Raw genomic sequence first — 26,434 nt, 5'->3', positions numbered from 1 at the left:
CAATGGTCGGAGAAGGGAAACAAGTGAAAATTGCTCCAGCCGGCAAATTCTTCTTCCCAGATTGGAGCCACACAAACACCTACACACATACACAGATATAGGAAAGTAAAAAAAGGGAAGCTGCAGGAAGGAATGCAATTTTTGAATGAAAGGATGGGGGGGAAAATGGAAGAAACACACACATACACACAAAATCGGCTCTTTGGGGATTCGATGAAAATCGCATCCTTGGATGCTGCGCTCCATGAGAAGAGAAGAGAAATGCCTCTCTAATGCCGGCTTCCGTTTCGTCCTCCCCCGAACTCTTCCGCGCTGGATTGCGCTCTCTTTCTCTCTCACGGTCTCCTGGTATGCGCTCCTGCTCGCACCACCTTCACACAGCTATCCTGTTATGTCACTGATAAAGCATACACGTGCTCACACACACACACACAACCGCGGGCGCCCACAGACCACGTCCTGCGAGAAAGATTCGCAAGTGCACATGTCCTTAGAAGATTGCAAGCACATGGGTGAAGAAGGTGAGGGGGCGGGGGTGGCGACTGGATAACTTCCGGTTTTGTGGGGGAATTGATCGTTCGTGGTGTGTGTGTGTGTGTGTGCTACAGGATATTTTTTAACACCGTCACAATCACACAGCTTCCTTCTCACACCACTCCAGTTTCAGTTCTTTTTTCCAAGTTTTCCAATTTTCCTTCTTGCTGCTGGAGTGTGGCCTCTGGTGATGAAGAGTTTCTTGGGCACCCTTATTTTTCCGGCCCTAGGGCACCACACACACACACTGTTCACAAACACCACCATGCACTCCAGGGAAGTTTGCACGAAAAAGAAGGGAACGAAGAGCAAAAAAAAAGACGAAAACTCCAAACTACACAAGAACACCATTTAAGAGTACGAACCGGGTGGTGTGTCTCCAGGTGGCCCAGCGGTGGTGGAGGGTTGGGTGGGAACGAAACACACACACGGTGCGGCGTTGTGCGAATAATCGACCACGGGTGGTTTCGGTTGTCCGACGCAAAATGAACCTCTCGGCACGGTCGACACACGGTTTTAACCAGCGGGCCCGCGTTTGACGTGTGCGAGAGAGGCACACACGCGCGCGCCGGGCAGCGCACACACACGCACACACACACCAGCACTGCACTGAAAATTCTCTGAAACCGGTATAGAGAGAGGCAGCGCACGAGCGAGACAACCAGTGGGCGCGAATTTATCGGGCGATGAATGAAAATCTGCTCGCAGCAGCAGCGCTTGCGTGTCTGTGTGTTTGTGAGCGTGCGCTCGTTTGGGCGCTCTCGCTCTCGCGATATATTGGCTTTCTCTTTCACACGCCGCTCTCTCTCGCAGTTCCTGTAGCTCGGTGTGTGCGTGAATGATAACGTTGTAGGGCGCTTATATGTGGCGTGATGATTCACCCCGCGCCTCGTACGCACGTTACCACACTCTTCCGGATACCTTTTATTCACTCGCACACACCGACACGAAACCCTTCCTCCAGCACAGGTATCAAAAAACGGAAGAGAAAGACAGAGAGAGAAGAGCGAGAGGAGAGCGAGCCACTACCACTACCGACCGACCGACCGTGCAATAATTCAGCAAATTTATTTACTGCAAAAATAATCATATGCAAACGTGTGTGCTCGTCGCACACGATTCCAGCCAGGTCTGCAAATTCCTGTCTACGCGCGCACACACACACACACGCACAAGCACAAGCGTGCGTGTGTGCGTGTACCCGTATTTTGCATCGCCGGATGCATTTCAAATCATTTCTGCCAAAAATTATTCACAACGGAAGCTGCTGCCACAAATTAGAAAGGGGCGGTCGGTGAACACACGCACACACCAATGCGCAAAGTAGCGGGATGCAGGAGAGTGACAGAACAGAAAAGCGGTGACACACACAGACGATCTGCCGGCACAAATCGCAAGAAAACGTGCTTTGGCTACTAGTTTGGGGGGCAATTTTTCTTCCGGCTTTTCCACTTCCGATGCCATCGCAAAGTATGCGCGGAGCTTCATGGGCAACAGTACTTTTTTCTTGCTTTTCGGCTCGGTGTGTGTCTAGCGCGGTGTTAAAGCGCTCCAGCAAAACGGTTGTTTTACTTCCAATCCACGATAATCCATCCATCCTGCCGCCCCGCCGGCACCACCTTTGAACGGTGACGCTAGACACGCTTGCCTTCTCGCTCTGGCCACGTCTGAGAGAAAGCGAGAGAGTGAGAAAAGCTATGCGAAAAGTGTGGAACAGCAATAAGAGCAGCAGCAGCAGCACACAGTTAGAACACGGCACACGGTGGAGGAAAAGCGCGTGATGCCACTTCCAGCCACTGTTGGGCGGCTGGCGGCCGCCCCGTTTTCTCTTTTCGGGTGAAAGCGCACACGTACACACATCCACTCCCACACACAGATACATACACACAAAATCAGTAAACTTTCTAACGCGTTTTCGTTCGTTTCGGTTGCCCCTTTTTGCTAATGCTAAGCGGTTTTTCACACACACACACACACACACCTGCTAGGAAGAGAGCGGGGAGATGTCACACGTGCAGCACACACAAGCGGTAGCACAACTTCATGCACACCCGCAGCAAACACGTTTGCGGCCGCAGCTGAAAATTTGGCAGCGAATGGGAAGGAAACCAAATTTAACAGCCGGAGCGAGAGAGAGAGAGAAAAACAGGACAGCTGACGGTTGGCTGTCTCGGTCGCGTGCGTGTGCGCTCTCGCTCACGCGAAACGTCTGACGCTAGGAACAAGCGCGTGCTGGCTCTCTCTCTCTTTCTTTCTTTCTCTCGCTCCTTCCCGATAGGGTTTCTCTTTCTCGTGAATAGCGGACGTTAAAAACTGCAATCAGTCCGCTGGCGGGTGACATTTTATGTAAGAGATTTTTTGTTTATTAATTTATTATAAAATTTAAAAATCTTTAAAATATTATGCTAAAATATTATAACATTTGGTCCACGTACTGACGAGCTATAACGCTGTAAACAATCCGACACGTGAGAATATTATTGCAGTTTCAAATTCGCACGGTTTTTTCCACCGTGCACTAATGATGGGCGGGTCGACTCGAACCTGTCGGGTCGGAGTCATCCTAATGCGACCCGGGTTGTTATTTTAGATCCAGTAGGTTCAGTAGGTTCACCAAAGCATATGCGACCCCGATCCGAAGGTACATCAAGTTCAATACATTCGTACGAGTTCGGTAGGTTCATTCGAGTTCAATAGGTGTATACGAGTTCGGTAGGTTCTTACAAGTTCAATAGGTTCAGTAGGTACTGTGGGTTCAAACGAGCTCAGGAGGTTTGATGGGTGGATTCGAGATTGGTAGGTGCATACAAGTTCGATAGGTGCATACGAGATCAGTAGGTTGGGTTGTTTAACAGACGGCAAAAGTGTTAAAAGTGAAAATGTAAAAAAAAAATCTATTTTTATCTATCACAGGGGTCTCCAAACTACGGCCCGAGGGCCGCATGCGGTCCTCAAGAGCTTAAAATGCGGCCCGATGACATTGCCAGATTTAGAATAAATATTAGGTTATTTTGACTTTTTCAAAAAAAATTGTATTTTGTTACATTTATTAGAAAAACATCAAGTTTAATAACACGAATCTGTTCAAGTATCGTTAATATTTTGTTATAAAAATGAGATTTAAACGTTCACTCATCAATTATAGGTAACATCAAATGGCCCTCAACATAGTGATTTTTTAAGCAATGCGGCCCGCGGGCTGTAAAGTTTGGAGGCCCCTGATCCATCACATTTACCGTCTGTCAAGCAACCCTCCTAAATAGTGCAAACTCTCTAGTTAGCATTAGTGATGGGTAAAATGAATCTCAAAAGGGATTCGAATCTTCGAATCCCAATCCCCAATCGACTTCCGAAATTAGAGATACGTGGTTTCTCTCGACCCCCATTAATAGCGTATCTCGGAGACAGCCTGTTATTGCAATCGCAATCCCAATAGGAATCCCAATCTCAATCGAAACGCAATCCTAATCCTAATCAGAATCCCTGTCGAATCCCAATCCCACTCAGAATTGTCGATGATCCTAATGGTCGATCTTGGTCGTATGACCCATCACTACTGTGCACCATTTCTTCTGAGATAATTTTCAAATTAACATCTGTTTTATTGTTTTACAATCACAACGGTACAAAAAAGTATATTTAAACAGAATTTACATACAAAAATAGGCACTACACAGCACATGGACTCTGACCGATGGGAACGTACGCTTAATCCAACGCAAAAAACACGCAATAAATAATTTTTCCATAACGTAACAGCTGCGCCACATACTACAACCGCTGCTTTCCACTTAAAGTAAATCCATCTTGGAAAGGTTTTTCGTCAGTATGATGTTGTGCACATCGTTGAAAACGGTGCGCACGTTCTGCGTGTCCGTGGCGATGGTGAAGTGGAAGTAGCAGGTCCGTTTGCGCCCCACAAGATGCGACGTTCTTCGCGGTGGTTCGTTTGTAATGTCCTGTGGGGAGAGCAAAAACGAAACGGAAAACCTTTCAGTAAACCTAATCTCTTCAATTTGCAATTTCCGCATCCACCTACCACCAGCTTCGACCGGATGAAGGAGCGCGTCCGCGTCAGCTCATCGTACAGCTGGTCCTTGTCCGCGAACGCCACGTAGTCGTCGTAGTCGGGGAAGTACGTCCGGATCGATTGGCCCGCCAGCAGCTTCTGCTCCAGCACGTCCTGCTTGTTCATGAACACAATCACGCCCGTCTCCGCCAGGAAGCGATTGTGCCAGACGCCCCGGAACAGCTCGAACCCCTCCGCCAGCCGGTTCTGTTTCGGGTCTTCGCGCAACGTCTGGTCGAACCCACCGCACGAGATCAGGAACAGCACGGCCTGCACGCCCTCGAACGCCTGCATCCACTTGCTGCGGTGGTGCCGCTGCCCGCCGACATCGAACATGCGGAACTCCTGCGTACCGCCGCCGAGCGAGCCGGGCATGCGCACGTTAAACCGCACCTCCTGTATACCCGTCGTCGTTTTGCGGCAGTTTAGGATGTCCCCGTTCGTCGGGATGTACCCGGGCATTGAGATCTTTTCCACGCGATCGAGAAAGCTGGAGAAGAAGAGTGTTAGCGAATGCGTGTTGGATCACTGTTAGCCTAGGAAACACTTACTACTTCGCACTGTCGATCAGTTGAAATTCGTTCGAGCGTTTGTAACACCGCTTCACACCGGCATCCGACCAGAGACGTCGTACGCACCGGACGTACTCGGCCGAGAGATTCCAGGGCGCCTGGGGACCCATCCGGAGGATGTACTCCGCGCACCGTTGATTGGCGATCGAGTCGAACTCCAGCTCGAGCAGTACGACCTGCCGCACCAGCTCGTAGATCGACTCGTGTATGTTCTCGTAGATGTCCGACAGCTTCTCCAGCCGTTCACTGTTTTTGGAGATGAAAGTCTCGTTAGTGAATCACTCAAACTAATCCTTCTCGATCACTCACTCAAAGCTGTAGCTGTTCTGTATGTGCAGGATGCGCATCTGCTTGATGATGGTGGTTTTGCCCGACTCGCCCGCGCCGAGCAGCAGCACCTTGACCGGGTCGCGGTACAGCTTGCGCATCTGGACCACCTCCTTGGAGGATTGCTTCTTCCGCGCCTGCAGCTCGTGCGACGGCCGACGGAAGCAATCGATCAGCAGCATGATCGGTGTGTTGTGGTGATGCAAAATATAACGCAAACCTGCGGTCCTGCGTGCGATTCGGTCACCCACAACCGAATGGCCGACGGTGCTCTTGCGACACGGTGTTAAAAGTGCGCGAAAAGTGACCTGCCGATAGAGAGCAAAACACACAAAAAAACGAGAGAAGAGAGAACAAAAAATGTAATTTGTGTAATTGATTTTTGGCACGGCACGGGGGGAGAGTACATGTACGTGGTTTTAGTATTCGGCTGGCTGGGCACGATCGGATGGGTGATTCGTTATCGATGCCTGTTGGGAGTTGACTATCTGTGGACAACCGGAGCGGTGCCGTATATCGCACCTAGCCGATCTTTCAATGCCGCGTGGCGAGGAAGTGATGCTTATTGGGGAAGGGGGAACTATTCTGTCCTTAAGACTGCCCCCTCGAAAGATTCAAATCAAACCCCCACCGGAACCGATAGCGTTACACGATCAATGTTTAAGCCTCGGAAGGTGGACACTCTCGAGTGGCGGGGCTGGATATGAATGACTCAACGTCGCAGAATGTGGCTTTACACGATGATGTGCAATCAGTGGCAGGTGATATGACCATTCTTCCTGGTTAGGTAAAGTTAGGCGCTTCTTAGGAAGTAAATTTTGAGTTATCACAAGATCGAGAACAGAAATTGTCGTCCAACGCTGGTTAGTAGTCAAATTGGAAGTGAATAGGTACGGAATAATGGATCTCTCTCTGACTATCTCAAACCTCATCAAGAATTGGATTACGAACTGAAAGATTACGATGAACGAAGAAGTTGCATGAAGATCCATTTATGATCAATATTGGAGGCTACTGTCAACTTGCTCACAACTGGTCCTGTTTTTCTAGTTGGTAATTAGATTTCATTTTCTACGAACATACTAGAATATATTCTATCAAACTCTATATGTACATAAGTGATGTTCTAAATGAGTATAATCTTATATTTCTTTTCAACTTGAACTCTTATATTCTATTCAAGCTAGCTCTCCTTTTATCCTCAACCCTGACGGACAATTTAACGCTTACGACCGTCGCAAATCGAGAAAATATAATAATGATGTAACATACACACCCTTCTTCTTATTCTTCTTATTGGCTTAGCGACCTACACAGGTCATGACCAGCCTTCCGAGACTAATAAGTATCACGTCGACCGAATTAACCAATCAATCCCAGTTCTTGCTACGGCGCGGGATATGATCCAGTTGGGAATCGATTTTTTCCGGTCTTGTAGGAGCCTGGGTATCTATAGAATAGACCACCAGTACAGCCCGTATATGATAAATTAAAAGGGCAATATATTATTCACAATTGCGGAATACAAGTAGCTTTTCAATTTACAACTAGAACATTTCCTTTTTTCATTAAGAGTCACGTACAGGCTTCCCTGTACCCACAATATGGAGGTGTTAGCATGCTTAAAGCGCTTGATCGCTAAATGGATAATTCAAAGGAGCGAGGAAGTCGCCAGTAGCCACTTAGGGGTATTGGCAGTGGTAAAGCATGCTTCAAATCGGTCAAGTGATATTGTGGTACAGCTCCAAAACATAAGTAAATCTCCTTAATTTGGACATTTATTTTCTATTAAATTATCTAACGAGGACGCATCCACCAGGATCCTGAAGCACAGACAAAACACAGACAACCTGCCGATTAGAATCTCTTGCCCGTTCCCCAAACGGCCACCGTACAAGCCCCCCTCCAAGATACGATCTTTACGATCGTATCGCGGCCAATGCAATCGATGCACTGCAATCAATGTCGGATGCGCTATCGCTGCAAAATCCAAATCGTGACAAATTGAAAGTATTTCCATTGGAACTACATCGAAACCCTTCCGCGTCGGTGCGACTTTTGCGAAACGTGGGGCTTGTTTTATATTTACAGCAAAACAACACGATGAGCTTCAGCTAAATAGATTCACACTCTCTATCATCGCGCTACCGGATATCACGAACCCATCATCCTCATATCGCCTTATCGCGCGTTGTTAATCAAACATGGCGCAATGCAACCAAACAACAGGACAACTAATTGTAACCGACGTTGTTGAACAGATGTTGCCGTATTCGGCACACTGCTGCTGGATAAGGCAAACGCACATCAAAAGGCTACCCCCTACTCCCAGAGGCTCTTAGCAGCATGGCTACACTCCTCCGCCAAGTCTCGTACACATCACCAGCTCATCGGGATTGATCGGAGGCGGGTTTTGATATGACAGTTTGCAAGCACATCCCAGTGTTTATCGTGTTTATCGTGTCCTATTGCTGTTGTCCTCCCCACCGCTCTCTATTTGAGTCATCCCGTCAGCCTCAAGTGGATACAAACATCGACAACTTATCGGCAATGTAAGCGCCCAGATAGATACAAAGGCAGGCTAGAGTAGGGCAGGCTCGTTTTACATCAACCATACACACTTGGGAGGAGCAAATTGGGTCTCCGATTCATGCGGTCGCACTGCACTGACGTCAGGTGCTTTTCATTGAAGAATGGATGTTTCCATCTCTCACGCGCGCACACACAAAACATCTGCCGGAAGTCTTGTTGCGTTACATGTGTGGCATGCGTGTGACGTACGCTGAAGTGACGAGCCTGTGTGTTCCCGTTTACACCTGATACGCCTCGAAGAAAACGCTCTTCATGTGATGTTGTCCCAAGGGTCAATGGATTATATGAGTGCAGCACGATTGGGTTTCTGGGAATGTTTAATCCACAAGGTGATAGATACTTTGCCTCCCGTTCAAGTTCAAGTCAGGTGTGTTAGTGGAAGGTCAACACTGCCCAACCACTGCACTAGTTTGCAACCACTCACGAACCATTTCCTCATAACTCATAACAGGGATCAAGTAGATTATAGATCTTTCGAGCGAGAAACGTTAGTCAGTGGGGCAGAGCAAGTGCAGGGCATTGGATGTGGTGTAGCTGAGGATGACTTGTATGAAGGGATCAAAATGCAATAGAAAGCTTTACGCGGTGAACTCATCATTGATCGAGTATTGAGGTTGGAAAGAATTGATCATCACTTACCTTGTTTTATGAGTTTGTTATTCAAGATGCTCTACGATGTCGCCGTTTGTTTCAAAGCAGAGGTCAGCAACTTTCTGATTTGATAATAAGATGGTCCCAAAACACAGGTACTCACAGCGTAACAGGTATCACGCAATATAGTACAACGATTGGAGGTCATACCTTTTCCCAAGATATCACACGCATTGCACGCTTCTTACGATGCACCTTTAGCATCCATTTTGATTATCCATACACACGAATTCTAATTGCTTATTCTTAGTCTTAGTACTTAGAACTTTCTCGGTAACGCAAAACCTTATCGCTTACAGCACTTCACACACATCTGTTCACCGAAAGAAGCAGGCCAATGTATGCCTTCTCTTCTCCACGATTACACACCTTTGCTTATCGTCTACTCGCGTGAACCATCGCGCAGCAAAGCAAAACCGTTCCTGCCCGTACAACTTCCCGCTGTGTACTAACGCGCCAACGGTGGTGAAAAGTGCTGATCTACCCCTGTACCGGTATCGGTTAACCTGCTGGTGGCAGGTGGGAGGTGAAGCATTTTAAGGGAAAGTACACGTATCGACCCATTATCAGTGCCCATCATCATCATCATCCCGCTCTTCATCACACAACACAACAGCAACAGTGGAGCGATAGTAGTACTATATCGCACCCACACCGAACCCCCTCTATCCGCCCTCTCGATCGACCTTACACACCAACACCGTACTACACTTGTGTGTGAGTGTGGGAGGAAGCATGTCACCTGCCCGTTTCTTTATGGGCGGGTGTCTCCCCTTGAACGCGCTTCTTCGAGCCATCGAAACGCGCGTTTTGTATTTTGTAACCCTTTTCTCTTCGAACCGTTGTATGTGTGTGCGTTTCCAAAGGGGTAAAGTAAGGGTTTGTTTACGTTACGTTGTCTAGCAAAAAGGGGGGGGCTTTGGGTTCCATAAACTGACCTGCACGTAGCCCCGTTCGATGAAGCAGACATGCCTTCGCGATGATGTGATGCTTTTGTTAGAAAACCTTTTCTTGAGTGCAAGTACATTATACAGCACCAGATATTGAGTAATACATGCTAGAGATAAATCCCTTTTATAGGAGGAATTAATTGGAACAATAAAAAAATCCCCTACGGGGCTGCAACTGCTCCACACAACAAAAGGGACGCGCAACAAACGCTCTCTCTCTCACCTCGTGGGTGTTTGATTTCGTGAGCGCACAATGCGCAATTGGATTTTGTCGCTTTACTTCCTTTTTGGCGTGCTGTTTCTCCTCCTCCACAGAGAGTGTAAAATATTTGTTTTTCTAATAAACTCTAATCAACCCACTCCAGGCGCCATCACGTCTCGGAAACGTGCAAAATGCCTGGGAAGCGTGGGTCACCAATATTAGGAGTGTTTGCCCTGCCAAACACAATGTTATCTTCCCGAACTGGTTAGCGGTGAAGGTATATCCAGCCGGCACTGCACTGTCCCTGGACCGATCGATTCGCTGCCCGTGCTAAAAGGGGTTGTGTATATCATCAAGTACGCTTCAACCGGCTGGACAAGGGGCAAAAGATATTAGAGTTTGTTGTTTTTGGTACTTCACTTAATTGTACAATCTCTGTCTCTCTAGTGTCTCTACTACCACTACTACCCCATCGCCATACCGGTGCGGCCTATCTCGTTTTATGGATTTACAATCGCTGTCGACGCTTGCGCAACAAAAGCGCAATATTCAACCATCTCACGCTGGCACAGATATGCAATATGCGGGAAATTTCGGATACAATTCGGGCGCCACAAACGGGTTTTCGTGTGATTTGCTTAACCATTTATCTTCTGCTTTCGGTCTTAATGTTAACGTGCTCCTAAAATGAAACGGAAATTCGTTCTCTTTCTGTATAGTAATTCACCCGCCAGAACCCCGGATACGCCAAGGATGTGCTACAAAACCCTTCCTGGAATGCACCCGGATGTGTAAGGTGCAGTGGGCCCCCGGGTGGCTTGACGGGTTTGGTATCTATATATGGGGGGCAAAAGCAAGCAAATGAATGTTCCACTCCCGAGTGCTCACTTTAGCAGTGACCATTTCAGTTGCTCTTTGGCCGACTGTAGAACCTGCAAGAAGAGAAGCAAACAGTAAGCGGCATGTACGCAACCGGGTGGGACAGAGGGTGGGAAGCGCAATATTCTCGGGCGGGGGTTGTGACATTTTTTTTAATGTTTTAGTGTGCAAATACGAGGCTTTTGTGAGGGGACGGATATCTATTTTTAATGTTTTTTGTCGCTTTAGGTTTCAGTTTTGATTTGTTCGAATTGCTCCAGCGTACTAGCGTACCGCCTATTCTACCGTGGGATGTGTTCGCTTCAAATACTGTACAGCAGCTTGTTGTGGTTGCTGAGCGTGCGGTACGCTGCCCTACCAAAACAGCCCATGAATGGCGTTAGTTACCTGGGCAACGGTTTGCTCCCCGATCGGAATGTCATCGTTTCGCAGGTCGACCCGCTTCATCACGGACGAGGGATCTGCATCCAGGATAATGCTGCAAAAAAGCAATTCCAACACTTAATAACCTAACCCTTCACAAGCAACAAAAAACCACCTACCCTCCGTCGCAGATTTCATCGAACGCCAGCATCACAATGTCGAGATTTTCCAGCACCGCACGCTTCTCCACATTTTTCTTCAGTATCATCGTGATCGTGTCGTACAGACAGTTCAGCACCGACAGCAGTATCAGCTCGTTCTCCTGCGTGCTACCCATCACGTAGAAGAACAGATCCACATTGCTCTTGTACACGCAGGTCAGCCCATCGAGCATGATGATTTCCGCATCCGCCCGGTGTGTTTTGCTGAACAGGTTCTTCTCGTACGCCCGCTGCTCCTTCACCGTGGGGAACACGTTCTTGTCGTAGTACTTGGCCAGTATGCGGTTCCCATCGTTGTCCAGTATGCACATGCCCTTGATGGTGTACAGCGTTGGTTCCTGTTGGACCGGCACACCAACAGAAAAGAGGATGATGACACACCGTTCTCCGTACTGTGTGTTGTGATCATTTCACACACCCCACAAACTTACCATAAGTGAGTCCATTTTGTCTGTCGTAGAGTGGATAACTATTTTAAAGCACTAAAAAATGCCTTTTCCGCACAATAATCATGAAATTTACAACAAAATCTACGAAACAGTCCGCCTCTAGCAACTAACACACAGTAAAATGTTTACGTGGAAAGACACAAATGTCATAACAAACGGCTAGCTGTCAAACGCAAACGCGGCTCGACACAGGGTGGTTCGAACTAATGCACAAATATAAGCAATTCAAACGGACGGTTATTTTTGAAAATGAAGCGAACATAATAATTTATTGTGCAGTAAGGTAGTTTACAACGAGGGTGAGGGTGAATTGGATTGCCCGTGCACCGTCTAATGGCGCCGGAAGCCACAGCGTGTACAGTGCTTGCTAACCGGTGGCCAAATGGTGGGGTGCTTCTTCGGCTGCTCTTCCTGTGCGGCCGAGCTTTGCTGTCCGGAGCCGCAGAAATGATCCAGCGGTTCGTTCAGATCGCTTCGATGTACCTGTGGCGGTGGTGCTGGAATCGTTTTCCTTGGCATATAGTACGGTCCAACGGTTGCGGACGGTGTGCTCGGCGGTGGGAAAAGGCTCTTGGCCGGCTGCGACTGCCGGTACGATCCGACGGTCGGTAGCGGTGCGTACGGCACAATGTCCGAGTCTTCCTCGGTGCTCTCGTACGAGCGAGTGTCCTGCATGGCCGGCGGCATATGAGTGGCTGGGTGCATTTTCTTCGTCGCATGGCAAGCGCACAGCGGTGGATAGAGGGCTGGCCGTTCGGTCGTATGGGCAGCGCGCTCGTACGATGACGCTTGGGCCGAGTTTGATGCGCTACCGAGCGTACGCAGGTACAGCGGTGCCATACCGAGTGACTTTTTGTGCTCGTACGCCGGCAGCCGTGGTGGTGATGGTTTCTGCATGCGGAACTCGGCCTTCGGTTTGTAGCCAAAATCTTCGTCCGATTTCAGACCCTCGAGCGAGACGACCTCAAAATCAATGTACTCGCCCGAGAGGGGGCGTCCGGATAGGAAGGGCGGTCGCTTCGGACAGTCGCACCGTTTGATGCAGCGACCGTTGTGGCGTACGTAGCCCTCCTTGCACACGCAGCACGGTTCCGGGTGGCACACCTGGGGGTGTTTCACCCCGGCACAGTCCTTCTCGCAGGTCGGTTCGCAGGCTGGCCGACAGTGGGTGAGCCGTTCGTTCGCACCGCAAGATTTTGGCACCGAGTTAGGACGTGGTGTAGGGCGGTGATAGTATGGGTTCTTCTGCTGACGGTACGAATCGTAGGTTACGGGGGCTCGGGGAGGGCACGATTCCTTCCTTATGCAGGACCCATCGTGGCGCACGTATCCCTGCCGGCATACGCACGTAGGTACGGACGCGGCATCCGGTGCACGACGACAGATCGCATGCAAACAGTCGTCATCACATGTAGGCTCACAGCATGGCTCCGATGACTTCAGCACTTCGTATGGGGAACAGATGTCTGTGGAAGTGGAGCAACATAAACATTAGCTTTGCTCGGAGCAAAACACTTCATCACAGCCTACTTACTCTTGTTGGGTTCTGCATAGTTGACACTGGCAGTTCCACAGTGCGTACCGCCTACTGCCAGCAACAGCAGCATGCATCCAGCAGCACTGATCGTAACTCCAATAGAACGCATCGTTACGTCTGGATCGAGGTCCGGTAACGGGTCACAACACACTCGGCAGCTTTCCCGCCAGTCGGCCACCCTTATAGCCGTGGCCACCAGTGACCGCACGCGCTTTATAAGCGTACGCACGAACCCACCCAACGGGGGGGATACGGATGTGAGATAGCCGCATCATCGCGGGCGATAGAAATCCACGGCACGTTTTCGGACGCATCCAAATGCACACTTTCGTCGAAATCAGCAGCATTCGAGTACCCTAGCGCGACTGGTACGATGATAGCTGGTCAAGGTTTTGCGGACAGATAGCCTCTACGCCCTTATCCATGAACTCTTTACTGGTGCGCACGATGCTTTTTTTATGTTTTGGATAGGGTGTTTGCTCCATTTTCCACTTTTTTGTTTTGTTTTTGTGCAATTAGGTAAAAGGTAAAAAGCGCTGGATAGTGCTGTGTTTAAAAAAAGGGAGAACATGAAACCCAGATACGTGTAGCGGTATGCGGCAGGTGTTGAATGATATCTTAACAGTCGTAGGTATGCACGTGCAGTGGCGTGTATGGGGCAAGAAGTAAGCGCATCCGGTATAAGTTTGGGGAAATTCCAACAGAACTCTGATTGCTGAGCATCGACTGCAAGACAATCTATCGTGTGAGGTAGGTCGCAATGAGCTATAGAAGACACTGCAATAGAACTGTTTTTTCTAGGGCGACCACGATCTGAGAGATGAGTTCAGTGTAAGACAAGAGTATTCAACATGCTGATGAAACTGAGGGTAATGGTCACCGAATTGCATTGGCTGCTCTTTAAAATTGGCCTGGTAGAGCTTCAAGCAAAGAGCTGTGCCGAGGTACAATAATTTTTGAGGTTCGAACGACATAAAACACGAAGCAGCAAGAATTAAATTGAGCACTAAAGCTAACAAAGATGACCTACTTGCCTGCCAACAGATCATGTTTAGATTCACTGAGGATCCAATTTGTTGGTTGTAATTCGGTAACATCAGACAAGGATTAAGAGAAGCAATCTTTACTCAAAATGGCTCGAAAACTCATTAGAAGAAAATTATGCCAACGCCTGCCCAAAAAGACCTTCCATGTTGAACCTTGCACGAAACCTCACATGATATGAGTTACTCATTAGTGACTATTATACCATCTCCTCCAGTCCAAAACTACTTGTTTGCTTTCCTATGATATTGTTGCGACAGCAACGGGTAGGTTGGTACGATTCAAAAGTTTAACAAATATTTCATTTGCAACGGCTAAGTTTGGATAGAAATTCGAAGCTATTGTAACTTATCGTATGAGAACGAGATCGCTGGCCTAAATAAACATACAATTGGAACGGCCCGTTTCTTGAGTTCATCGATAAGCATAAGCCACTCGACCAACGCGTAGGGTAATAAAAATATTTAGATCTGGTGCACCCCGTAGGAGGACAGAAATGCATGAAGAACGACCGGAGAAAAAAGAAAACATAAAGATTATAAACAAATTGTTGCATGCATTGCAAAAAAGGGCCACGGTCAAGTGTTTGTAGGATCAATCTAGAAGGCGTAGACTTGAAGTATAAACAAATTGCTGCATGCATTGACAAAAAGGGCCACGGTACTTTCACACACTGGCACCAATACAATTAAACGACGTGTACGGACACGTTCAACACCATCAAAAATGTTAGCATATAAGAACCAATTTTATCAAATAAAGAAGCAGATCTAAGTTAGAAACGGAACGGAAAACGTCTCGATTTTCTTTGAACGTCTTGGCCTTTCCTAGGTTTTTTTTTTCTTTAGGTCTCATCCGGGTCCCTCTGCCCCCATCCGAAAAGTTATTTGAATGAATTGTGCCACTTTCGAAGCATAGGTTCCCACGAACCGCGAACACTAGCCGAAGGTTTAATGTACAATTTATTTTGGTAACTCCTTTCGGGCAGAAACCCATCTTTATATAAATTTGTTTTCGGTTGAATCTCAGGACATTGAAGGCCTTTCCTTCGCGTGGCCTGGCCCGAGTTCCGCCGAAAACATTGGTGGCTCCAGAGAGGAAACGAATTCTTATTCGTCAAAACAAAAAACTCCAGTTAGGGAACAACTTTCACATCAAGAGAGGATACGAAATTTATTCGATCCAGTTTGTAAAGAAAATAGCCCAGCTTTACAAGAACGAACCTGTCCAGAGAAGAAGGCGTTCAAACCCAAGGCTTAGGCCATTAGGAACAAGCGAACTCTACCTGTTGGGATAAATCCTTCAGTTATTAAACAACTGACCTACGTGCTACCTTGAGGTATAACATTTGATTAGGAAAGAAAACATTCTATTAACGTAAAAGGGATATCAATGGAAACTAGAATGAGTTCCAGGAGTAAAAAATTCTTTGTGGAAAACAAGGATGGCCATTGCAAACTTTGTACCAGGCCTGATGATGCTGACCCATCAATGGTTCAGTGTGATGAGTGCGATAGATGGTTTCATCTATCCTGTACTAAGCTAGAGAAGAAGCCCGGCAAGGGGGAGGAATATCTTTGCGTAAAGTGTAACTTCGATAAGTCGAAGTCGATGCCTCTACCCGATGATCGCGGTCAAGATTCTGTAGTCAATGCTTTAATTGAAGCGTTGAAAAAGAATAGCATGAGTGATAGTACTTTCTACAAACGTACAACACTCCGAGAACTTCCTTTCTTCGATGGAAGAGCAAAGGATTGGCCTAAGTTCAAAAAGGCATTTGATGAAACCTCGAAGGAAGCTGGATTCAGTAACTTAGAAAATATGAATCGACTTCAAAAATATCTGAAGGGAGACGCAGAAAGAAGCGTAAGATCACTTTTTCTGGATCCCGTAAACGTTAAAATGATCATGAAAAGATTAGAGGAATTATTCGGAAGACCGGAATTAATCTATCAAGAATTGCTCAGAGATGTTACAAGAATCCGAGTAGATAGTAATAAAATTCCGGAACTTAGCGAAGCGATTGAGGCGCTTGTAACGAATATAGAGATTATGGACGAAAAGTCCTATCTTTACGATCATAGACTGATTGATGAAATTGTAGGAAAATTACCCTATCATCTACAAACCAATTGGGTGGAACATAAGCAAACCGTTAAGCGAAATGAAATAATTAATTTATCTCATTTCTCCAACTGGCTGTTGCCTATAGCCAACACAGTTCGAAAACTTCCAAAACGGAATGAACGTCACGCGGTAAACATGCATGATAACAAAAATTCAACCAAGTATAACAATGGACAGAGAAATAATCCTTTCGAAAGATCATATAACAGAGAAAAATCTTACTCAAATAATAAGAGAGCAATAAAAAACACGCAACCATGGGTACTAAAATGTCTTATTTGTAACGCAGCTCACTTACCGTCGAACTGCGATACATTCAAACAAAAGACGCTTAATGAAAAATTTGATCTTGCTAAATTACATCGATTGTGTTTGAGCTGCCTTAAGAGCAGAAATCACAAAACAAAAGAATGTCGATCAAGAATAACATGCGATGTAGAGAATTGCAATCAACTAACTCATCCTTTACTTCATCGCCACGAAGCTCCCGCTGTTAATTATCATAAAATCACAAACGGAGTGGTTTACTTTCAAATTGTGCCTGTAATTCTCATCAATGGGGCAATCAAGCGAAAGACTTATGCCTTTTTAGATCCAGGCTCATCACTCACGTTGATGGAGGCAAATATGGCAGAAAAACTTCAACTGGATGGAACAAATGTTCCATTGACCATGACTTGGACACAAAATTTATCTGCCAATGAAAAGTCCAGTCAAAGAGTGGATTGCTTAATTCAGGGAAGTAACGATCAAACTATATACAAGTTAAAAGGAATAAGAACAGTTGAAAATTTACAACTACCACAGCAAAGTATTAACGTAGCCGATCTCAAAGAAAAATTTTCACATTTGAAGTCAGTACCAGCTGATTCTTATTTAAACGCTAAGCCAACAATACTTATTGGCTTGAATCACAGCCACCTCCTAGTTGCAAACGCCAAGAAAGTAGGAAATCCAGATGAACCTATGGCAATAAAAACAAAACTAGGATGGATCATTTTCGGGGAGGACAACACTCAGGAAATTCGTGAAACAAATCACTTTATGGTTCACAAAAGCGAACAGCTGATGAATGAGATGATAATGAAGTACTTCTCGATTGAAGACTTTGGCGTTAAAGTCACAAAACAAATACTATCATCTGAAGAAAAACGAGCGAAAAACGTAATAGATAAAACGCTAAAAAGGGATAATGAAAGATACGAGATAGGCTTGCTGTGGAAAACAGATGATGTGGTATTTCCGGAAAGCTATAACCACGCCCTCAAACGCCTTGAAACACAGGAGAAACAGTTGAAAAGAAATCCTCAATTACATGAATGGCTAGGCAGAACATTTGAAGAATATATACAAAAGGGATATTTGAGGAAATTGTCCCAGGAGGAGGCAAAGAAAAAAACCAAAAGAACATTTTATCTACCACACTTTATCGTGGTAAACAAGAATAAGCCACAGCCGAAACCAAGATTAGTTTTTGACGCAGCCGCAACAGTGCAAGGTGTTTCCTTGAACTCTCAACTTTTAACGGGACCAGACGAAATGGCATCGTTATTTGGAGTGTTGATTCGTTTTCGTGAAGGGTCTATCTGTGTAACTGGTGACATTAAAGAAATGTTTCACCAAGTGAAAATTCGCCGTGAAGATCAAGACGCTCAGCGAATTTTGTGGCGAAATTGTGAGACAAATAAAGTGCCTGATACATACGTCATGCAAGTGATGACTTTCGGCGCAACGTGTTCTCCAGCCTGTGCACAAGTGGTTAAAAATCGTAATGCTTTAGAACAGCAAAAGGAATTTCCTATGGCTCTCGAGCCCATAGTGAAACAACATTACGTGGATGATTATTTAGATAGTTTCTTTACCATGCAAGAGGCTAATACTACCACCGAACAAATAATTAAAGCGCATCAAAACGGTGGATTTTTTATCCGTAATTTTATCTCCAATAAAAAACAACTGCTAGATTCGATTCCGAGCGATAGAGTACAAACACCAGCGCCCATTGTGGTGCTTGAGGAAAAAGATTCAAATGTGGAAAAAATATTGGGTGTACAATGGGATACAGTGAATGATACCTTTGGTTATAAAGTAAAAATGCCGGTAGTAAAAGAAACTGATCTATTCACAAAACGCGTATTGCTAAGTTTCGTGATGAGTGTTTTCGATCCACTTGGATTGATCAGCTATCTTACCATACAAGGTAAAACGTTAATGCAAGAGGCGCATATCGCTACAGCTGAATGGGATTGTGAATTGCCAGAGCAGTTGAAAAATAAATTTTTTGAGTGGAAAAAGGTTATAGGAAATGCAAAAGATCTGGCCATAATCAGACAAATTGTTGTTTCAAAACCAATTAGTTTGGAATTACATACGTTTGTCGATGCTTCAGAACAAGCATTCGCAGCATGTGTTTATGCCAGAAGCCGCTATAATGATTATTATATCATACGTCTAATCGCAGGAAAGGCGCGGGTAGCACCGATAAAAGCCATGTCGATTCCCCGTTTGGAACTTCAGGCAGCTTTGTTGGGAGTACGATTGACGGAAGCTGTCAAGAAAGAACTACGTATTCCGGTTAAAAGGACAATATTTTGGAGTGATTCACAAACTGTCCTTGATTGGATCAATAGCGACCACAGAAAGTATCATCAATTCGTTGCACACCGAGTGAGCGAAATTTTGGAATTTAGTAGTATGGATCAATGGAGATATGTTCCGACTAAGGAAAATCCTGCTGATTTAGCTACTAAACCATCGAACGATGTTAGGCCCTGGTTCAATGGACCGTCTTTTTTGGAAGCGGATGAATCAAAATGGCCCATTAAATACAACAAAAATAATACAATGGAAGAAATGCGTATGATAGGGTTACACAACGAAAAAACAGAAATATTCGCTGAAGAAAAATACTCTAGTTGGGACAAATTATTGTCACATGCGACGTATATGAAAAAATTTGTAGATTTTATCAAAGACAAAAGGTCATTCAATAAAAACATAACAAATGAAGATACACTTCTAGCCAAAATACATTTCTATAAAAGAGCGCAATGGGAAAAGTTTCCTGATGAAATGAAGGATCTTACAAACGGGCGAGAAGTATCAACTAGGAGTCATTTGCGGTGTTTAATGCCATATCTAGACGAGCATGGTGTGATGAGGTCACGTGGGCGTCTTGAAAATATAACTACGATTGCTGATAGCACTCGCAAGCCCATCATTCTTCCTCAAAAGTCAAGAATCACTAGGCTTATTGTGCGCCACTATCACGAAAAATATCTGCATCAAGCGGATAATGTCGTTATTGCTGCAATAAGGCAATCATTTTGGATAGTAAGATTAAAATTAGTACTGAGACTCGTAAAAAGTTGTTGTCAAAAATGTATTTTACGCTCAGCGAGGCCGGCAGCCCCTCTTATGGCACCACTGCCACCGTTCAGATCTCAACCGTATAATCCTCCGTTTTTGCATACTGGGGTAGATTATTTTGGTCCCTTGGAGGTAGCGGTTAAAAGATCCATAGAAAAACGATGGGGTACAATTTTCACGTGCATGTCTACAAGGGCAGTGCACATCGAATTAGCAGAAAAATTAGACACAGACAGTTTTCTAGTGTGTCTTAAGAATTTTCAGCACCGCAGGGGAAAAATAGTTCATTTGTACAGTGATAACGGTACAAATTTTGTAGGTGCTGAAAAGGAGCTAAAAACTCTAGTTCATGAAATTGATCAAAGAATGGGTAAAGAAGCTGCTACCAAATATCAAATTGATTGGCACTTCAATCCCCCTTCAGCGCCTCATTTTGGAGGATCATGGGAAAGGCTGATTCAAATAATAAAAAAAGCCTTGCGATTCATGGCTGAAGAATGGAAACACAGGAAGCCTACTCCTGAAACTTTGAGAGCTACGCTAATTCAAATAGAGTATATGATCAACTCAAGGCCTTTAACGGATATTCCGTTAACCACAGATGAAGATGAAATATTAACACCATTTCACTTTTTAATCGGCAGATCAGCCGAAGACGTACCCCCAAATCCAATGACGACAACAGCTTTGAGTAGAAAGGATTATGTGCGAATTCAACATCTTTCAAAGATATTTTGGGACAGATGGAAGAGAGAATATTTGCCCACTTTAATCAAAAGAAATAAATGGACAAACAAGGTAGAACCATTAAAAGAAGGTGAAATCGTGATACTGACTGACGATAATGCACCGCCAGGGAAATGGTTAAAGGGAAAAATTCTTGAGGTGTATTCAGCACCCGATGGACAAGTTAGATCGGTGACAATTAAGACAAAAAATTCCGTTTTAAAACGTCCAGCAGTGAAAATAGCTGCTGTAAATGTTGAACCAAAGGAACATTTGCTTCAACATGATCAAACTAAAAGACCATTGGAAGAGTCATTTAAATACACAAAGAAGAAAAAAACAAATACAATGAATCTTAATTGGCAAACTATTACGATGTTAGTACTGATGTTTTGTGCCACCTCAATACTTGGATCAGAAATGAAAGGATTGATTGCGTATGATTGCGCAAACAATGATATAAATATCACGAGCTACTCTTTGATGGATGTAGCGTCATGCGTACCGCCTACAAGAAATCTAACTACTAAAGAAACCAGGATTCAAGTCTTACAAAGGAGTCCAAAAACAAGCAAATAGAGATAGAGTTAGAAGAAAGGCCAGAAAGACCAACCTACAAACCTAGAGTAAGGTGTAATTCATAGAGATGAATTACAAGGGGGAGAATGTTGCGACAGCAACGGGTAGGTTGGTACGATTCAAAAGTTTAACAAATATTTCATTTGCAACGGCTAAGTTTGGATAGAAATTCGAAGCTATTGTAACTTATCGTATGAGAACGAGATCGCTGGCCTAAATAAACATACAATTGGAACGGCCCGTTTCTTGAGTTCATCGATAAGCATAAGCCACTCGACCAACGCGTAGGGTAATAAAAATATTTAGATCTGGTGCACCCCGTAGGAGGACAGAAATGCATGAAGAACGACCGGAGAAAAAAGAAAACATAAAGATTATAAACAAATTGTTGCATGCATTGCAAAAAAGGGCCACGGTCAAGTGTTTGTAGGATCAATCTAGAAGGCGTAGACTTGAAGTATAAACAAATTGCTGCATGCATTGACAAAAAGGGCCACGGTACTTTCACACACTGGCACCAATACAATTAAACGACGTGTACGGACACGTTCAACACCATCAAAAATGTTAGCATATAAGAACCAATTTTATCAAATAAAGAAGCAGATCTAAGTTAGAAACGGAACGGAAAACGTCTCGATTTTCTTTGAACGTCTTGGCCTTTCCTAGGTTTTTTTTTCTTTAGGTCTCATCCGGGTCCCTCTGCCCCCATCCGAAAAGTTATTTGAATGAATTGTGCCACTTTCGAAGCATAGGTTCCCACGAACCGCGAACACTAGCCGAAGGTTTAATGTACAATTTATTTTGGTAACTCCTTTCGGGCAGAAACCCATCTTTATATAAATTTGTTTTCGGTTGAATCTCAGGACATTGAAGGCCTTTCCTTCGCGTGGCCTGGCCCGAGTTCCGCCGAAAACAGATATCATTCGTCTTATTGTTCTTTGAACTATTGTAGAGTTGTAAATAGAGATTGAGCCGGTCTCGTAGTACAGTCGTCAACTCGTACGACTTAAAAACATGCCCGTCATGGGTTCAATCCCCAAATAGACCGCGCCGCCATACGTAGGACTGACTATCCTGCTATGGGGGGTATCAATTAGTCACTGAAAGCTAAGCCCACAAGTGGGTACAGGCTGGCCTTGGCCGACATCGGTTGTTGAACCAAAGAAGAAGAAGAAGAGAAATAGAGATTGGTAACTCTAATTCAGATGATCCTTTTGAAAGAATCCTCAAAGTAGATGATCCATGTGAGATATAGTTTTACTCACTGAAGATCCATGAATCTCTAAACAGTCATGAATGTCTGAAGACGTGTGGGAATCCCTGGAGATTGAAAGAAGATTCAAAAAAAGAACAACTCAAGAACACAGACAAAACAAGGACTAAAAAATCAATCTATCATTAGGATCTATGAAGAATTATGTTCGATGAATCTTTTGGAAAGATCTCTATGTAATATGCAACGCAAAAGATGCATGACTCTTTAGAGATTCCTTTTCATGCTGATTCCTGTGGATGAATGTGGAATTTAGGCATACATCTTTTAAAATGATTGCCTTCAATTATACCAAAATGAATGAGGTATGAGTCATTGAAGATTCGATCCACTGATGTGAACCCCACTCATATGAATGAACCTTTATCAATTGCTCTCATATTCCTAGGATGGTATCGTGGTACAACTCTGGCACTTGTTTTATATTTAGTATGGAACTCTCTCGCCAATAGTGGTTGGACAGTATCGATTGGGTCGTTTAGTGTCCTACGAATGACGTGTTTGGTATGAGTTCTGCCATCTTTAAAAACTGTTTTAGAATTGTGTTATATTCGATTGGCCACTTCAACTGTTATTGGATGCAACCCGCAATGATGATTGATGATCAGTGTGACGTAGTTCAATTTGTCATGGGTTATCACTCTCATTGGAGGAGAATTGAATAACAGCTCATGATATAAGCTTTAACTTATGCTGCTATAATAATTTAACGATCATCGCAGTTTTGATTAGAATAATTGAGGATCAATTAACATGATTGCTGTTCTACAAATGGCATTCGACACACAATCCACGTACCAATATTCCCTCACAGTACTACAAAATTCAAAGAAAACACTCTCGTGGACTGCTGTTGCTTGTTTTTGGTTTATTTCCGAATCAATGTTTTTCTTTTTCCATTCCGTTTCCGCTCCCTAGCCACTTTACTGTTTCATCGTGTCAAGGTTGCAAGAGCGTCGCTTGGCCCGTTTCAGCACGAAGTGCAGGCACAGGAAACGGTTTTCGGTACGTACAGCCGATAGCGGGAGGCACTCTTCGGGCAGACGGACGGCTCCACACAGTGCCCCTGGTAGCGGACGAGCCCGGGCCGGCAGGCACAGGTTGGCTCTTCGACCAGCAGCAGCGGGCTGCACTGCACACCGGAACAGTCGTTATCGCACGTCGGCTCGCAGCACGGCTGCACAAACACTAGCTCCTCGCAGGCGGCACAGGTTGCTATACGGCAGCGAGGAAGAAAATAAGCAATCACAATTCAGTTACCAAACAACATCGCTGTGCGTGAGAAGACGCGCATCTTACGGGCAGGAGTAGTAGTCTCGCACGGCTTGTGCTCCGGCACGGGATGGCATTTGGCGACGCACTTGCAGGGAGTTTGGCCACAGCCGCAGGAAGGCTGCTGTTCGTACATGGGCTGTTCGCACTTGCAGGGAGTATGGCCACAGCCGCACGACGGTTGCTCGTACACGGGAGGACAGGGCGTAGTGGTGGTGGGTTTCGTTTCGCAAGACTTGTACAACACCTGGACACACTTGCAGGGGGATTGGCCACAACCGCACGAAGGCTGCTGTTCGTACGTGGGATGTTCGCACTTGCAGGGAGTTTGGCCACAACCGCACGAGGGCTGTTCGTAGACCGGATGGCAGGGTTTGGGAGTGGTTTCGCAAGGAGCAGGATGGTACTTCGGTTGCTCGCACTGGCAAGGAGTTTGGCCACAGCCGCAGGAAGGCTGCTGTTCGTACATGGGCTGTTCGCACTTGCAGGGAGTTTGGCCACAGCCGCACGAAGGCTGCTCGTACACCGGATGGCAGGGTTTGGGGGTAGTTTCGCAGGGAGCAGGATGATACTTCGGTTGCTCGCACTGGCAAGGAGTTTGACCACAGCCGCACGACGGTTGATGATACACGGGAGCTTCAGTGGGGCACGTTGGCTCGGGAGCCGGACAGCACGTCTTCGGAACACAGCGACCCTCCAGGCGTACGAAGCCCTGCATGCAGACGCAGGTCGGCTGGTACACGAGCATCTGCTGACAGGTAACATGCTCACAGTCGCAGTCGCACGTTGGTTCGCAGCACGGTGGCGAAGACACCAGCATCTCATTCGAGGCACATTGCGCTACACAAAGAGAGGTGGCAAATTGGGATCAATTAATATAAATCACATGAAATAAGAGAAAAGAAACTGATAATGTCCTATTTAACGTACTGTAAGGGTGCGACACGGCCACTGCACAGCCTACGAGGGACACGACTGCCAACACAACTGCTGCCGTCTTCATCTTCACGGAGTTGGTAACACACTACACTGACCACTTCAGGGAACACAACACGCCTTGCTGCCGGGAACTGGTGTCCAAGCGAACTGATACCTCCTTGCAAAGTGGGGATAGAATATATATACCATCATCGCACGCCAAGGAAGATGCAAGCACGCGTCCGGTTCTAAGCACGTGATAAACCGCAAGCGCACACACCTTGGCGTGAAAAAACGCCATCCTTCTAACACACGACCAATATATCTCGTTGCTTCGGAGGACTAGTTCGATTGTGCGTGAGCGTGCAAGGGGCTTTCCATTTTCCTTCCTGCACCCCAGACACACAATCAGTTCACTAGCGACATTCCACTAGCGACAAGGTTTATCAGACTTATTTTTTCTATTGACCTCGACATCTCTATCTCCACCGCACACACCTTCGCACTGTACCACGACTTTTCCTGAACGACTGGAAACCACCATACCCGCACATACCTTGTGCCGGCACGAGGAAGATATAGGCAGGAATGTTGTCCATAGCCTGTCTGGCATAATCGCTCCCACACTGGTAAACACTTCCGATGCGAACCCTGTACCCAGCCTGCCTGGATGATCGTGTGGGACCGTTTTTTGTCTTCTTTATGTTTTGAAGACGGGTACGTGCCACAGCACAGCCGGCAGGTGGATAAGCGCCATTAACAAGTGGAACATGTGCACAGCTGTGCTGATTTTCCCCGGTAAGAATGTTCTACCATATAGTGGCTCCACAAAAGGAACGCCACAGTGCCCTAGTTCTGTAGTGTTTTAGTTCAAACATTGAATCGATGGAGACGTAACACTACGCGGGAGCTAAGTGTGCGACTACGCATCGATCGTTAAGTCATGGTGTACTTCGATCTATGTTCATGGTCATTCTTGGTGATCTTACTTACTTACTTATCCGCCGATACAACCGTTTTGCGGTCTTGACCTGCCTCAGGAGTGTCCGAAACCGCTCGCGGTCTCGCGCCTTCGTCTGCCAGTCCGTTATCCCGGCCTTAATGGCGGACGCCTCCACGCCATCTTGCCACCTCAATTTGGGCCTACCACGCCTCCTCTGTCTTTGTGGACGGCCTAAAAATACTTGGTGATCGACACTCTTGAAAATAGCATTGATCATGTGTCACTCTACTTGATACAATAGCGAGTATGCTGAAGTTATAAGTACCTTAGTAGTGTGGTATTTGGAATCGATATACAGGTATCGATATACATCAAGTTAGACTGAGGTCCTCGTTTTGGACACATTCATACATTCTTCATCTTATATGGCGCAACAACTGTAGTTGTTCTAGCCCTGCCTCTGTCAATAATGGGCTAGATTGGATACCGAACGCAGGGATGGGAGGTTCCGTCCATACGAGGGTTGAGCTCACCACGGGCATGTTTGAATTTGGAGGGACTACCAGCGGCCCTATAAACAAATCCATACCTACGTAGAGGTGATGGATAGGTCATTACACACTTTGGAAGATTTCAGCTATCTTGTGTCAAAGGTCAGCACTGACAGTAGCATGGAAACTGAGTTGCGGTGCAATGATGCAGGCTGCCAACCGGTCTTTCTATGATCTCGGGAACCAGTTCACCTCAAATAACATGTCACGGCGTTTGAAGGTGACACGTTTATAGTACCACTACTCACATACACCTCTGAGACATGGACACCATCTAAATCTG

At 45.8% G+C, this 26,434-nt stretch overlaps 5 protein-coding genes across 7 annotated transcripts in view; all 5 read right to left on the bottom strand.

Moving 5' to 3' along the window:
- LOC120908563 (elongation of very long chain fatty acids protein 6) overlaps positions 1–2,643 on the bottom strand; it is a 41,035-nt gene extending 38,392 nt beyond the window's left edge. The window contains exon 1 of one of the 3 annotated variants that reach the window (XM_040319712.1): positions 2,516–2,643. The gene's annotated coding sequence lies outside the window, so the exon portion shown is untranslated. Of the gene's footprint in view, positions 1–899; positions 1,056–2,505 lie in introns of those variants that run through there. The other 2 variants (XM_040319713.1, XM_040319711.1) reach the window with 2 other exon arrangements.
- A 1,490-nt stretch (positions 2,644–4,133) lies between these two features.
- On the bottom strand, positions 4,134–9,364 carry LOC120898260 (guanine nucleotide-binding protein G(f) subunit alpha). The gene is made up of 5 exons (XM_040303859.1): positions 8,734–9,364; positions 5,485–5,810; positions 5,155–5,421; positions 4,574–5,093; positions 4,134–4,493 (listed from the first exon to the last, which is right to left on the bottom strand). The coding sequence occupies exons 2-5, from the start codon at positions 5,682–5,684 to the stop codon at positions 4,326–4,328; spliced, it is 1,155 nt and encodes a 384-aa protein (XP_040159793.1). The 5' UTR covers positions 5,685–5,810; positions 8,734–9,364; the 3' UTR covers positions 4,134–4,325.
- A 1,155-nt stretch (positions 9,365–10,519) lies between these two features.
- LOC120898263 (coatomer subunit zeta-1) lies at positions 10,520–11,949 on the bottom strand. Its single transcript, XM_040303862.1, has 4 exons — positions 11,792–11,949; positions 11,319–11,698; positions 11,164–11,254; positions 10,520–10,829 (listed from the first exon to the last, which is right to left on the bottom strand). Exons 1-4 carry the CDS (start codon positions 11,804–11,806, stop codon positions 10,782–10,784), a joined length of 534 nt encoding a protein of 177 aa, XP_040159796.1. The 5' UTR covers positions 11,807–11,949; the 3' UTR covers positions 10,520–10,781.
- A 97-nt stretch (positions 11,950–12,046) lies between these two features.
- LOC120898259 lies at positions 12,047–13,542 on the bottom strand. The gene is made up of 2 exons (XM_040303858.1): positions 13,344–13,542; positions 12,047–13,275 (listed from the first exon to the last, which is right to left on the bottom strand). Exons 1-2 carry the CDS (start codon positions 13,453–13,455, stop codon positions 12,140–12,142), a joined length of 1,248 nt encoding a protein of 415 aa, XP_040159792.1. The 5' UTR covers positions 13,456–13,542; the 3' UTR covers positions 12,047–12,139.
- Positions 13,543–23,312: 9,770 nt separating this feature from the next.
- On the bottom strand, positions 23,313–24,838 carry LOC120898261 (keratin-associated protein 9-1-like). Its single transcript, XM_040303860.1, has 3 exons — positions 24,670–24,838; positions 23,767–24,579; positions 23,313–23,682 (listed from the first exon to the last, which is right to left on the bottom strand). Exons 1-3 carry the CDS (start codon positions 24,740–24,742, stop codon positions 23,438–23,440), a joined length of 1,131 nt encoding a protein of 376 aa, XP_040159794.1. The 5' UTR covers positions 24,743–24,838; the 3' UTR covers positions 23,313–23,437.
- Positions 24,839–26,434: the final 1,596 nt, after the last annotated feature.

The sequence above is a fragment of the Anopheles arabiensis genome, chromosome 2 (assembly GCF_016920715.1).
Source record: "Anopheles arabiensis isolate DONGOLA chromosome 2, AaraD3, whole genome shotgun sequence".
NCBI classification, from domain to species: domain Eukaryota; kingdom Metazoa; phylum Arthropoda; class Insecta; order Diptera; family Culicidae; genus Anopheles; species Anopheles arabiensis.
Note: the sequence above shows the minus strand (reverse complement) of the source record. Positions and strands in the feature narration are given on the sequence as shown.